A 16637-nucleotide genomic window follows, 5' to 3' on the forward strand; every position below is an offset into this window, starting at 1 on the left:
TAATATGATATTTTATAAATTATATAAGGTAGGTAGTCTGCAGGACTTTGACATCCGGTCGGCCGACAAATACGAAGTGGTAATGATAAAATATTGTATTAATATAACAACCTCGAGACGCATTGCGAGCGTGCGCACTTTTTCGTGTCGGATCCCGTGACCTTAAATAATCGTCTCTTTGCCATGATCGAGACCCTTTGTGCGATGATAAACGATGGCGTGCGTCGAAGATCGCGTCCGGAACGAGAGAGTTGAACTGAAAACACACACGCGCACACACACACACACATACAGAAAATATACCTTCTTATCCCTATTGCACACACCTGCACGTACAGTAGGTATGTAGGACGGCGGCGGGAAGGATATACGGAGCGTATTGCCGGATAGAAATTTCGCGTACTATATTATTTACGTCACGTTTCCTTCCCGACTTTTCCGGCGAGCGAAATCTTCCGCCGCCACCGTTTTATCAATCATTGTCCTCCTGCACTCGGGCCGTGGCCGCCGCCAGTCGCCACTGGTCGGTCCGCAAAAGTCCGTTCCGTTTCGTTTCTATATAGGTATCTATTATACCATTCTTCGGCGGCCACACACGTGCCGCCACTGCAGTTGTAGGCGCCCCTGGAGGGTAAAACATTTTCTTCGGGTCGGTGGGTCGAAAATCCACTACTCCACCGCCGTTTTGTTTGCAACACGGGCTCGGAATATATATTTATCCGATCTCATAATATTATACTCACTTCCCCTCCGTCACAACCATCCGTCGTCTTTACCATCGTGCGCTCATATTGTCCTTTTGTTCGTTTTGTTTATGCACACATATATTATAAGTATATATATAAATACGCAAATATGTGTGCCGTGTGTGGTGGTGTGTTTTGGTAGAGTGTTTGGATTAATTATCCCACCGAGTATATTTTCGGTGTGCGGCAATGCGAAGTCATTTCGCTTGAGACCATTCTAACGTCCTCCCGAGTCACAAACAGATTGCGAGAGTCCCCCGTTTTTTAATTTTAATTCTTGAATTGAGCCTTACAATCTATCACTATGAATTAAACATTTTAATATCGGTGGTCTAGAATCCAACGTATACGTTTGTAAAAATTATTTATATTTTAATTTATGCTAAAAGACGGATGGTTAATACCAAATCAATACATGATAGACTGATAGATGATTTTGATTACAAATTAAAACAAATATTACAGTAACCAAAGACTAAATTGAATGATACAAATAACATAATATTTAGTTGAGAAATTATCCATTTGAAATACATTTTTATTCAACAACGATAAAAATATTTTACAAATACCATTCGAACAGAAAATGTTTTTACGATTTTTAATCTTATGAAAAGGGTTGATTTGACTTCCATTTTAAATATTCCACCTAGTTTAGCCTATTTGTAAACGTATTTGTACGTTGTTATACTAAACACTTATTAATTTAATAACAAAACACTTTTTCGCTATCTATAAAAAGAATATTTATTGCAAAAAAAGAAATTCAATTAACCTATGTTTACTTATACAAATAATATTATTATTTAAAATGTCCTAAGGTGACACACCGATCAGAATCTTTGTTCGTATTCAACAATATGTCATTGAATTAAATTTGAAAACATTTATTATTACAGTGACCCATTTGACACTTAATGTACAGAAGAGTGGTTCCCCTTGCTCACATTTCACAAAAAGAAAAATTAATTCCGATTTTTATCCAATCCGAATTTGAGATATAAAGTCTATAAGAGATGATTTTGACAAATAAAAACCTTTTGTGGGTTTGTATAAGAGATACGTACTGGCCACTATACACACAATGAAGCATCAAAATTCAACATATATCCATTGACTGGAGTACAAAGTGATGTATACATTTGGCAGTATGAAAACAATCAAAAAAATACGGTGGATTACAAAAACAACGTGAAGAAATTAAACAAACGATTCTTGTACGTTATTGTTCTAACCACATTAAAAATAACTGTGGCCTTAAGTTTATTTTTATGATGCGAGAAAATCATAAGGATTCACATTTGAAGATATGTGAGAAGAATTTCAAGAAACTCTCAAATATAATACTACCTAATTATATCACAATATAATATAATAATATAATTATCCAGTTTGTATTACAAGTAACATAGCTTTTTAAGAAAGAAAAAAAATAAGAATTATTAAATCATCAATAAACTTAAGAAATTTATTTAATTTGATCAAATTGTGTAACTTGGAATTATTACTAGTTTATTATATGTAATTCGTTAAACATTAAATTATATATTTTATTTGTCATCTATAATACGTACCATAAGTACGGGTTGAATTTTAAAAATACATAGAAAATAAATAAATAATTAGTTAGCTTATGAAAGATATTGAAGTAAGAGTATTTTCATATTAACTTGTTATTAAAAACTATAATTTTGTTTGATACGTATCATAAATATTAGAAATAAATAATATAGTTATTCTATTTTATTACTGTAACTAATAATTATAATTTTTAGTTTTTTCTTTTATTTGAAAAATTGAAATAGTTTTTACCATTTTTTATACATACATTCAAATATAATAAATACGTAGTAAACATTTCGTGCAATATAATACATAGTAGCTCTATTTCTAAAGAAATAATGTAATGTGTCATATTAATAAAATATCATTGTTATATCTTACTTGAGTGGTAATGATAACGTGAGAAATTGTAGCCGTACTCTGGTATGAACGGAGCTTGTGGTAATATGGTACTTGCAATAAAGGTTTGTACCATAAATTCCCGGAAATCCTGGGCTAGCAAGCGTACAAGAGTCTTTGTTACAAGAAAAGTCTTGATACAACCAATCACAAACTGGAAAAAAAATCGAATGATATTTAATTTTAATCCGTTAACATTCACGTAGCTAGATTGCCTATCTCAGACGCCGTCACAGTATTAAAATAATAATAATGCAGTGGAGTCTCGATAACTCGAATCTCTATAAGTCGAATTTTCGATAACTTGAAGGAATGCATTGGTCTCTGCCTTACAATACGAGTAAATACATATATGATATGCGTGAACTTCCGTAAATTGAATTTTCGATAACTCGAGCAAACTGGAGAGAAAATAGCTGAAAACAGAATAAGATGGAGGGAAATTTGTTTTACGGGATGGTCTTAAAAGCCGGAATCCACCCCCTCCCAAAAAAAAAAAAAAAAAAAAACAATTATAAAATAATATTAATTAATTATATTGTTCAAACTAACTACGAAGGGTTAAAAATATACCATATCAATACAATTATTTAAGCATATAAGGAAAATTAAGGAACATAGAGGTTTAATACAATTGAAACTATATTTTATTAAATATATAACACTTATTTGACGTACGGCAAAAATATTTTGTAATTATTTTTACATTTAGTTCTTCGATGAGAATATTATTTTATTTGCACAATGTTGTATGGAGAATGGAGATATTAAAATAAAATTAATATCCTTCAATTTACTAGCTAATATAATATAAATAATGTTACTTCTGATTTATTATCATTCAAATTTATGTTCGACAATAATGTAATAATTAATAATTATATGATATTTTAATACATGAAGATAATTTTTAGTGTTTATTGACATCTAGAATAATTAATTGAACCTTTAAAAAATATCATCAATGCCATAAATAATTTAAAAAAAAAACATTTATTTATTTATTTATTACAATAGTTAATATTTTGAATATATACTCTATAAAATAAATAATAATCAAATGTGTATAACATTAATTTTATAATATGAGTATGACTTTCGATAGAACATTTACATTCAAAATAAAACTGACAAATTATATTATTTGAATACAATCATATATCTATTGCAGTTCAGACTCATGTATTATTGGGGGAAATGATTATATGATTATTAATAAATGTGACATAACTAAAATTAGACATTAATGTAAAATACCTATAATATGTATAATTTATACACAGTAATTCGTCAAGCATGCTGACCCTCATTTTCATCTTTTCATAGCTAATGAGTTTATTAAAATTTTGATTTTTAGAATTTTTAAATTTAGGTACCTACATAAAATCAACATTTTCTTATCCAGCATTACTTAAACAGTATCATAGAGCAATACAAACTTCTTTGTTTTTTTTAATAATAACCTTTCATACTGTAAACTATATTTTATTGTATAATTTGTATAAACAATTTTGTTTAATAAAATAAATACAGGGTGATTCTTATAAGTGGGTACACTAATTATCTTGAAAAGTATTAACTTTTTTTACCTATTTTTTTTTTTAAACTTCTATGTTTATGTTTTTCTAAAACCATATAATATTTAAATTTTTTTAGCCTTTTATTTATTGGTGAAATCACTATCAACTTTTGATTTTCAAAAAGTAACATATAATAAAAATATCATGTATTAATAATCCCAATTTTATTGTGAATTTACGAGTTAAAGTTTTAATTTATCGTTGATTGGTTTACGAGATACATCTTCTCAAAGTATTGGTGGTTTTCAAAATGTTTTCAATAATTGTATAGACCAGAAGCTAGTCATAAATTTGATATCGTTGAACCCAAGGTAACTAATTAAAGATTGCCATTGTACTTTGAACCCTAATCATTTATTAACTTATCGACTAATTGGACATACTGAATTACCCAACAATAATAAATGATAAACTGGAAATATATTGTGATAAATGTATTATAAATTATTTATAAACAGCATTAACCGTAATAAAATATACACAGGGAAACACATACAAATATACGCACCAAGTAAATGAATCAAATTAAACACAATATTGAACGAGTATAAACTATAAAATATTTGTGAATTACAAGACGTATTATATTTTTGTGTATAATGAAGATACTAATAATACTATTAAGCTGAAATAAACCAATTTTTTTTCAGATTTAATTAAGATAACATATTCGATTATTCGGTACATTAAGGCAGCATGTAACATCGGTATTATTATAGTATTCCCGTGGAAAGTAAATGGTGATAACAAGTAAGTGGAAATGAAAATTGAATAATTTATTTTAGGAAGTATTTTTGGTCCATATCCACATTATATTATTAGGAATATAAGTAATTCATGAATAAATTATAAATAATTAATTAAAAACGGTTGTTTAACTGTATAATATATTATTAAAGGCACGTAAGATGCGAATGTCACGGTTGAATTACCGCGTGTAGTTGTATGTGTGCCATAAATCTTAAAAATTATTTTTGAATAATTTAAAATTTTTTCATTCCATGCTCTTTCGAGGGGTCTCAGATTATGTCACTCAACAGTGAATAGTGATAATAGTGATATTTAATAGTATTTTAATATATTAATTACTTTTGTAGAAAATTCAATCTAGGTTTCAAAGGTCTGCACGCAGTGACACCTGCAGCAATCACCTGGATTATGAGCCTCAACATCTGTCTATGAACTCACATCGCAAGAACGACTCACTTTTAATATTTGTGATTTTTGAATAATTATCGTTCTATTTAAACTTTAAAGTTATACATTTATATTTATATTTATATCTTTACATTTATATAAGCGAGAGTGTCATTAATGGGTGGCTGCTCTAATCAAACGTAACATGTACTAAATAATTTATTGTAAACTCTTTTTATTATTAATATTAATTGTTTTGATACCTTATATATATTCTGTTTCACATTTACTCATTGTGCCTAAGGTATAGATTGTAAATTTCTTTAAAAAAAAAAAAAAAAAAAACATTTATATAATGCTATATGTATTGTATTAGTTAGAGTTTGATAGTGAATTTGATTTGTGTTAAAAGTTGTATGAAATAAATAAAATATATTACTATTGTACTTTAATACAGAACGGACTAAAAATCAGTACCTAAAGTGGTACTCGATTGATATATTGTTATTATATTGATATATAATATATATATATGGATCAGAAAGTTCTCAACAGTAAATCTTTCGCATTAAAAATCATGGCGTTTATGTTTACCTTTCTTGCAAATCACGTCCATATGGTCATTATAAAAAGCGGTTATTATGATGACATTACTTCTAAATAAATTATCGATGGATATACATAATTATTATTGTTATTATGTAATACTGTACCATTTCACATTTGTTATAATACGATTTTTCCTTCGAGTAATAATGACATCTGACAGCATTTATTTATATTAATTTCAAGCACATTATAGCGTCTAACCAAACGAGTAGAATCTTATATCAATGACGATTTGTAGCGCATTTGACAGTTCTCATACATTATTAAATGATTGAAAAAGATCTTCAAATAATAAACATTTAGCATTCAAGAATTAAAATATCATTTATTTTGCAAAAGGAGAATAAAAGAGTTGAAAGATGACCACTCTGTGGTATTCCCAAGTAACGACGCATCTTTGTACAGATCTTATATTTGTAATCTCTAATTGATAGAGAGCAACTCAATCTCCAATAAGATTTCCAGCTGTCATACATTTTGGGAAATTCAATGTGAAGACTTGGTTTTCTACCCGATTTCCACAAGACCATGATGCTATAAAATTAATTTTTTGTGAATATTGTTTGAAATATACTCAGTGCCAATCGGTTATGAGAAGACATATGCGATATTGTAATTGGAGAACACCGCCAGGAACTGAAATCTACCGAAACGAATGTCTAAGCATTTTTGAAGTTAATCAATATTTTTTTAACAATTCATAAGACGTAAACTATAAAGTTGTTTACATGTTTTTCCTACAGGTTAATGGAAGTAATCACAAAATATATTGCGAAACATTATGTCGAATTGGAAAACTATTTTTGGATGTTAAAACTCTGGATTATGGCGTTGAACCGTTCCGTTTTTATATTCTGACGAAAAATGACTTTGCCGTAAGTATATATATTTATTTTGTATTGTATTTTCTAAAGTTATATGCTATTGTAATAATTTTTCATTAAAAATGTTAAGGGCAGCCATTTAATTGGTTATTTTTCAAAATCGAAACACAGGGAGAACAATTTTAACGTGGCTTGCATCATGGTCATGCCACAATATCAAAGAAAAGGGTACGGTCGACTTCTAATTGAATTCAGTAAGTGAAAACTATACGAAACTAGGCAGTTGTTTAAGCAGATGTCACGTGTTATCATTCTTTTTAGGTTATCTCTTATCTAAAATTGAAAAACAGCCTGGAACACCAGAAACACCCCTTTCCGACTTGGGTCAAAAGTTGTATAATTCATATTGGAAAACTGTTATATTGGAATATTTAGATAAATACACAAATAATGGCAATACATGTATCAATATATGTATTAATCATGTTATCAGTAAAACAGGTAATTTAAAGCTTTTTAATCTGTATTTCGTGCAATAATTATAAAATGGTAACACATTTAATTCAGGTTTAATGGAACAAGACATCATCAATACCTTAAATTCTCTGAACTTTGTTGTGAAAGTATTTAACACAACTACAATATGTATTAACTGGGATATTGTAGATGCTCATATGCAGAGAAAAATGAAGTTAAAAAAGGTTCATATCAATCCAAAAAAATTAAATTGGACACCGCCAACTAAATCATAAAATTTAATACATTTTATGATTTATTTATTTATTTTTGACAGACGGCAAAGTAAGTTTAAAAGAGCACATAACACAAAAAAATTCTTTAAATTTTTTTAAATGTTCAATTTATTATAGCTATATTAAATATTTTAAAAATAATGATTTTACGTTTCTACTCACATTATTCTTATAATTTAATATAGTTATAATGATTTAGCATTTAAAAATCATTTTGATCTTTGCTATCCGGTGAAGTTAATCGAATATTTCCTTTTTATTTTTTCGTTCAATATGAATATGTTTTGTCGTTTTTTTTTTTTTTAATATGTTGAATTCAAAACAATCATTATATGTATATCTTAGTATTATTCGAAATTGTTATGGATTTAATTTATAATAATATCTTTGTTGATGTTGGTATTTTAAGTTAGTGCGATATATAGAGAATAACTTAGCTTGCAGTCAGTTAGGGAACAATATCCATTTTATAGTTAAATAAAATTATGTTTAATTGTTACATAATTACTTAATATGATTTATTTAAATTATGCAATGAGTGTGTGAAATATTTTTGTTCAATATACATTTGCTGACATGGACAATGCGAATTACAAAAGTATTGGTCTAGGCAGTGGAGTGGCTTTTTATCCAATTCTGACTTATACCTAACTCATATGTGTGGTCTGGAATCTGGTTTTTTTGAAATGAAACTTCTTTAGGTGCTTTAGAGTAAGCCGAATTCATGGGCTTAGCGGTTGCGACCAAAAAGCGTCACGGGCGTGGCTTATCGGACACTAAGCGTCCAATTAGACGATCAGATATTGCTGGGTGGTCACTGTGTTCCTCCTGGCATAGTACGAATTCCGGAGCCTACGAACTGGACGAAAAACGTCTGTGTCTGTGTACTACAAACTAACTCTAATACTAAAACAATATAATAAATTACTATTATTATTAATAATATATAATACTTAAAGTATTTTATTTTTATTTTTTTTAAACCGTACACCAGACGACAGCCAACAAAATCCGATTGTTGGATTCTTTCAGTTTTCATTTTTTTTTTAACAAAAAAAGTTCTTATTGTTTCAAAATCCATTATAATTATGTTAAAAAACTTCAATAACTTTTTGTAGCTCCAATATCGGAAAAGTACAATTGTTCTATAATAGGTGTTAGTTCAGTTTAATCAACGTTAGGTTAGTCTACGTTTACATAGATTTTGTTACCTACGAAATTCTTACTATTTTACATTTAAGGCTATTAAAAGTTATATACCCAATATTCTACTTTAATTGTATAAGATTTCCAGATATATTATAGAATATTGCGCTGATGACTTAAACCACTAAGGGCTAGTTGTACCAGTCTAGTTTAAACTAAGTTTGAATTAGATTTTACTTAAACCCGGTTTAAGGCCAAATCATATGTTGTACAAGACTAGTTTAACATTTAAACCCAGTTTAAAAGCAAGTTTAGATAAACCATCGATCTTGATGGTTTAAACTAGGTTTAGCAATATTTTTGCCATAGATCATCCATCATCCATATATTTTGACAATTATGAATTATTATAATAATAAATAAATAGTATAGGTAATGTAAACTAATTAATAGTTTTACAATAAGATATGTTTGAAAAAAGCTAAACTTCGAGATGGCAATTTATGTAGTGAAAAGCAGATTTAGTAGTTCATCAACAATAGACCTGGTATAATTTTTACTTTAGAATTATGTTAGCGAATGTATCAAATTATTATAAAATAGTAAAATCGATATAACTTACATTATAATTTATAATAATATAATATTACTGTTATACTTGTTCAGCTTGAAAGCAGACTTCAATAAAATCTTAAATGTTTGGAAAATAATATAAAATTGTAAAATTAAATTAGTAAAAAGAATAATTCTTTTGTAATTATTATTTATTACACAAAACTGAAAATAGAAAATTTAAAATTCATCAGCAAGCAACCGGCAGCGTTAGGTAGTTAACTTTTCTATCACATGGAGCGCTTACTGTAATTTCCAGCACCACGAAGAATTCAATTTGCTTCTCACCTTATCATATGCCGATGGGAAACCTTTATATCTTAAATCGTGGTCGTTATAAATACAGTCGATTAAACCATGGTCATGAATAATAATAATAAATAATGATAAAGGTATCGCCAAATATTGATAATATTATTATTATTGTATGGTAATAATAGGTATATGCGTCGTAATGATGTCATAATATTTGTAATGAAGGCAATGGAGGGGATCCAATACGACAGCCAAGGTCATTAAAACGTAGCTTTTATGGTAAAATTAGCATATTACAGGTATAATAAGACATTCATCTAATCAGGTACAAAGTACAACAGTTATCAATATTGTTATACCTGTTAGGTCGTACGGTATCGAATTTATCAGTTATAGCTCCTGGACTTTACAAATGAAGAAATACTATAAATATGCCAGATGCCACATTTACCGACTATAAGACCTCCTTCAAACACCAATAATTGAGGAGCTGTAACTCGCAAACCAACCAACGAAGTATAAAAATATTAAAGCGTAAATTTATAATAAAAATGGTTTTATTAATTTATTATATTTTTATTATATGTTACCATTTGAAAATCAAAAGTTGATAGTGATTTCACCAATAAATATAAGGGTGAAAAAAATTAAAATATCATACGGTTTTAGAAAAACATAAACCTAGAAGTTAAAAAAAAAAAAAAAAAAAAAAGAGTTAATACTTTTCGAGATAATTAGTGTACCCACTTAAAAGAATCACCCTGTATATAACTTTTTTGCTTTATTTTAAATATACTATCTATACCTAAGAGGCACAATGAGTACATGTGATAGAGAGTGAAATTACATATATATTTTATTTTTATACATTAATACAATTAAAAAGGAGAACTAACAATAACATATTATATACTTAGGTACATGAAACACGAGATATGAGAAGCCATCCAAAAATGACACTCACTATATGAGTATTTTTTAATTTTTTTTTTTTTAAAATAAATAAATAGATTTAAAAACATATAAAACTTAAGTGTATTAGTTGCATAAGCATATATTCACACATATACATAGCTGCAGTAATTTACTTGATATGCATGATATTTTTTCCGAGGTAATTGAAACGCCATTATCCCACTACTTAAATCAGTCATACTTAATGAGCCATTCTGAACATGAAAACGTTATATGATATGAAAACAGATGTTAAAATCAGAATCACTCTTGGGTGTGTATTTTATCGTTTAGCGAAAAATTAATGATTCGAGTAAAATATGAAGGCAATATATCACATTAAATTGCATTTGTGTGTGACCGTAACAGTTCTTTGTTATTATATAATCCTGAATAACATTATATGGTTTTATGGCATTTTATCGTTTATACCACGACATTCTTGAAAATTCAATGCTTTGTATATAAAAAAAAGTTATGCAAACTATTTAGGATTAAAACAATATTTGTGCAAATCGTTTTAAATGATTTTAAATGTTTGCCATCAGCTGAGCGCAATATTCCAAATAATAGAACATCATTTGAATACCTTCGCTAGCATACAATATATAATATGGAATATATAATTTTACTCAAACATTTTAAAATTAACATATTTAATTTTACAAACAATCTCAATTATAAAGGCACTTGACTTTTTGAACAATTGCATTTAACGTGAAACATAAATAGACAACTTTTGGTTAAATTATGTAAGTACAAAACAATTTTAGTCATACACTTATACTATAGTGATACTACAATGTGAATTTTAAAGATAAGATAAAATAATATAACTACAAGCAATTACAAACACGACATACGCTAGTTGTAGTTAGATACAAATCCTAATCTCGGAACAAGAATTTTTGATTCAAAAGTGTGTACGTGCTACACTTTTACTTGTGTTTCAACTCGACATTAGGTAATAAGTACGCTATAGTCTGTATTACCTACATCATGGAATCATGAGGGAACAGGGCCGAGAAGTTTAATTAAAATGCATAGACTGACTCACCCGTGTGCTCTATCCTTCTGCCTCCTTTTGGTCTGAACGCTAAACCATGAACATTCTTTAGCGAAGTAAAGCTAAAATATGCCAAAAATTGTGACCTAGACGTGGATTCTTCAATTCTAAAACGATAAAACAATTATTATGTTGTAGATAACCTGAAAATTTTTTAAAATTATTTATTGTTTCAATGTAAGTACTTAAAATTAAATTCTTATCGATATGATTCATATTCAACGCCATGTACTTAATTCTGGAATAATAAACTGTACAATTTTAATTGTTTTAAAACAATTGATATTATATTTCAGCTTGTATCACCATTATTTAGGCTTTATTTGTTAAATAAACTTTGAATTACTCGTTTTATTTTTTGATTTAAGGATATAAAAACAGTATAATTTGGTAGGTGAAATACGATATTTTTCAGCAGTTTTAAATAGTACAAATAACAAAAATATTTTTCATATAATTGATACAGTGAATAATATATAATATTCTAATGTATTAAAATGTAATTAGTAAAAACATGTTTGAATTTATAAAAAAAAAAAACAATCCATTTTATACAATATTATCTGATGTTAATTTTAATTGTATTTTAAAATTTAAATACATTTATTCTGATGTTTGCTACATATATGATGGAATATATTTTGGATAAAGGAAATTAAATTGATTTTTTTTTTTTCTACATAATTGTTTCCTTTCAATAAAAGCTTCTATAGCTCACAATCGGTTTTAATGTTTTTTAACCAACAAAACTGTGGTGACATCTGAGCTAACTCACAAATATATATTGGTTGAAATTTATTCAGTGCCCATGTAATATTTTTTACCGCTTTCGAAGAGTTCGTTGTGCGTCAGTGCGTTGTCATTAAACATTATCAGTTCCCCGAAAAGCAATTGTGAAGTCATGCAGAAATACGTATGTGAATTAAAAAAAGAGTCATGAATATAATATGGCGATGGTACGAAAGCTAAATCTGCTGTCCACGGACCCGCCAGCAAGAACCATATTTACTAATCAAAAACGTCCGAATGATATATTTATCCATAAATAACTAGATGAGGAGGAAAAGAGAAATAGTGGAATGATTTTTAAGAGAAATAAAAACCCTCTGGCCAATGGACATAATATGTATCTAACTACTATTATATGCGTTTTAGCTAGACAACCTTACGAGTATACGACCGAGTCCATTCGATAAAATATCGTTTCCAGTATACGAAAATCGGACTCTTTGAAGCTATTTGGATTACAGATCGGAGCAAAGCCAGTCTATGGTAGAGGCATTTGCATGGGGGGTGAGAGGCTCGGTTTTGTGCGCGTGTCTATAGAAAATTAATGTCAGAGTCTGTTCGTCTGTCTTGCTGTCCGTCCGTCCATCTGCCTCGGACCGTTGGCTGCACACCAAAAACTGACCGCAAAAACCCATCAGTCGGAAATCTGACCCTAATCTCGGTTCACCCTTTTCTCATTAAATATATATTTTTTTCCGAAGATCAATAAAATGAATTAGAGATTTCATACTAAGATTTCATTGGAATATAAAAATATATAATCATGTTGTTATTAATAATAGACCGTCGTATGGTGGTGAAACAATAAGCAACATAGACGCAGAAGTTGTGGAGGGAAAACTTTCAAAGGCTGCTCCTTCAGCTCACGTCAAAATTTATGGCATCGTTAATAAAGATAATAATATCACTTTTAACACAACTGAGTTAAAAGAAAATTTGGAGCGTTAATAATTAAACGCATTATACCCGCTAGTAGTTAGGATGAAACATAATATAATAATACCTATACTATGTATATTTATAAAACTAATTAAAATAGATTGTTAAGTACCTATACATTTTGTAATAAATCTATGTTTAAACAATTTCAGTTTTTATAATACATTGTTTTTAACGTTGGTAGGTGTTGTATTAATATTATCAATAAATGTAAGTAGGTACCTATAAAAACTATAGTTAAAAGTTAACATATCTTGTATCAAAATTCTAAAATATAAGTTTATACATTTTTTCTGATATTAAGTCAAATTTTCCAACATTGAGTACATTTTTGTCTTTATCATTATTAATATTTGTATTATTGTTATTATATTTATACTGTAACAAGTCTGTTATATTCCATGTTATTATTAACAGCAATACAACTTTATAGTACAGTACATTTGAACGCAATGAATTATTATGATGGTTGTTTATATACAGGGTGTCCCGTGAGAATATTTAGTAATTTACCCATTGCGATATCTCCCGAAATAATGGTGATATCAAAATTCTGGTTTTATAATAAGATTCACAGGAATAACAACTTCAATTATTACATTTTTTAATTTAGTTGAATGTTTTTTTGTAAAAAATTTAAAAAATATATTTTTTATTTAATTATTTCCAAAAAAACTAAAGATAACCATTTTGTTTAGTTTATTTTTCTGAAAATATTGACGTTTCAAAATTTAATTTTCAATATTTTTTTCTAGTTTTGAAGAAATAAAATGTGATTATAACTATTAGGAACACGGAAAGTAATCGGTCGACCGTGTGGGAATGCACACGGCGTGGCAGGTCACATATTTGATAACGTTATGGTGTTAAATAATTCGCAATTTTTCTCGAAACTAAAAAAAAAAATTAAAAATCAGGAAATTATAATGAAAATAAAAATTTGAAACGTGAATATTTTCAGAAAAATAAACTCTACAAAATTGCTATGGTAAATTTTTTTGGAAATAATCAATTAAAAAAATATATTTTTTAACATTTTTACCAAAACATATTTAAAAGATAATTTATTTAAAAATAATTATAAAAAATAAGGAAATTGCATATTTCTAGTATGCATTGGGCTAGTCGTAGGTTGGAATCTATAAATGATATTGACATCATGTATAATTTAATGAATACTGTAAAATTACAAACAAAGTAATAATTCAAATTTTTAATAATTTGAATATTATATTTTCTTTGTTTCACTATCGTATATATAAAAAATAAAATGTATACGTTATCAGCAAATGTTTTTTTTTTTTTACATATTATACTGGTTTTGTATTTATATCCTTATTTATTAAATATTGGAAAACATTATGAGTAATGAAAATATTTGGTGATTTATACTACCTACCTGTATAGTTTTAAATGGTTTACTGTTTTAAGCATGTGGTTTTCGCAAATAACTTTTATACAACATGCATTTATTTATATTAAAATATTTCTTTTACAGTAGGTCTCATATTGTTATTACTCATTATAATAATCTGTTTTTTTTCAATTTACAAATATTTTTTCAACATAATGACAGTATAATTACATTAGTTCATTACTTTCGTATTTTAAATTAATCTTTTTTACGACATTTCCATTTAATTTTATTTATGGCAGATAATGTTGTTTTGTGAATGAACATTAAACAGTATAAACTATAAAGATTCGTTCAAGTAAAAGGAAATGAGGCGGAAGAAGTATTGTGTTTATTATGGTTATAGTTTTCTAAGAGGGAAAAGGGTTGAAATAAAAATGGATAAAAACATTCTCGATGAGTGAACAAAATATAGCTCTCTATGTTTTTATCATATTATCGTTGTAATTATTACATTTTGTAATAAATTCTGATTTTGATTTTATATGGTATATTAAAATATTTTTAAATGAATATTTGTTTTGTATCGAATTAATTATATTGTTTTATTCACAATGATATTGTTTGGATGGGTAATAATAACTTTTTTTGAAAATTTCTAAAAAAGTATTTTTTTAATTCTTACCAACATTAAAATGTTAAATTACTTGGTTCGTATGGTAAAGTTTTATCCAAAAACAATTATGTAACCATATTATCAAAACCATATTTTATAAAATTGGATAGCTATCAAAAACTTTTTCAATAGAATAATGAACAATTGAAATTGAAAAAAAAAATTTGCTCGAACCGGAAGCATGGCGAGGAACATTTTTTCCTTTTCAAATGATCTTGTACATGCAGCTTATTTCACAAAGAGCCAATTTTAATAATAACTACCTTTTAACAAGATAGTCTTTTTGGTTCACATTTTATATCACCTCTTTCAAGCAGTCATAAACATACGCTAGAATGAAATCCTGCACTAAAGGCCGTTCAACCGTTTACCCGTTCATTTCTCGCACTAGACGGTAGTTAAAATATCTCTTATTTGCACTCAGTTAGGATCTATATTATTTTTATTGAATATATTTATTCATTATATTTTAAGCTATAAGAAATGTATCATAATCTTATTTTATTTGCTATTTTAATATATCCGAACACTTTTGGTGTTTGATACTTACCGGAAATTCAATACTGCCGATTCTCGATCTGCAAACATAACGACTGGAGGTGCTAACCGTTCATTTTGGCCACATATCCGAGGCCCTGTTCCTTGTCCAAAGGAATCCAACAACTCTAAGTATCCAGATACGCAACTAGAAAAATAGTATATTTTTATTATATTATAAGTGCATGTACTTGTCTAAAAATAATATATAATTATAATTTATGATAATGGTAATAATACTTTTTCATAAATAAAGCGAATTCTGTTTTAGTCTCTAAAATATTTAAATTTTTCTCGTAGAATGAATACAAACTATTTTAAGCTATATTATTTATTCTCACATGAAGTAGTTTTGTTTCTTTTATTTATTACATGAAAGTTTTATAAGTTTTAGATTGAGGTATATCCATTCTTAAAGTATATTTTTATAACTTAATGATGGACAAAATGTTATTAAGGTTTAACTTGAAAACATTATAAAGGTTTAATTGTAGGTACTTAATTATATATTATTTTTACTTAAGGTAAAAATATTTTGTAAATATATTATATTTTATCAGACTGTAAAAACATGAACTACTTAAAATTCTACCACCAATCCATCATACAAATTATCAACATTGAATACAATGTTTTAAATTAGTAGATTATCAAATAACAATTTTTACTGTGTTTAAAATTGTTATCAAATTTACTGTT

At 27.5% G+C, this 16637-nt stretch overlaps 1 protein-coding gene across 2 annotated transcripts in view; it reads right to left on the minus strand.

The window, feature by feature from the left end:
• Positions 1-16637, minus strand: part of LOC107165700 (uncharacterized) — a 206187-nt gene that overhangs the window by 22116 nt on the left and 167434 nt on the right. For both annotated transcript variants that reach the window (XM_089219355.1, XM_089219354.1), the window contains 3 exons: positions 15952-16086; positions 11635-11750; positions 2691-2862 (listed from right to left, as the gene is read on the minus strand). In XM_089219355.1, the coding sequence (XP_089075481.1) occupies positions 2691-2862; positions 11635-11750; positions 15952-16086 (423 nt within the window). The remainder of the gene's footprint in view (positions 1-2690; positions 2863-11634; positions 11751-15951; positions 16087-16637) is intronic.

This window comes from Diuraphis noxia, unplaced genomic scaffold, assembly GCF_037042655.1.
Source record: "Diuraphis noxia isolate RWA-SAM2 unplaced genomic scaffold, SU_Dnox_SAM2 contig0002, whole genome shotgun sequence".
NCBI classification, from domain to species: domain Eukaryota; kingdom Metazoa; phylum Arthropoda; class Insecta; order Hemiptera; family Aphididae; genus Diuraphis; species Diuraphis noxia.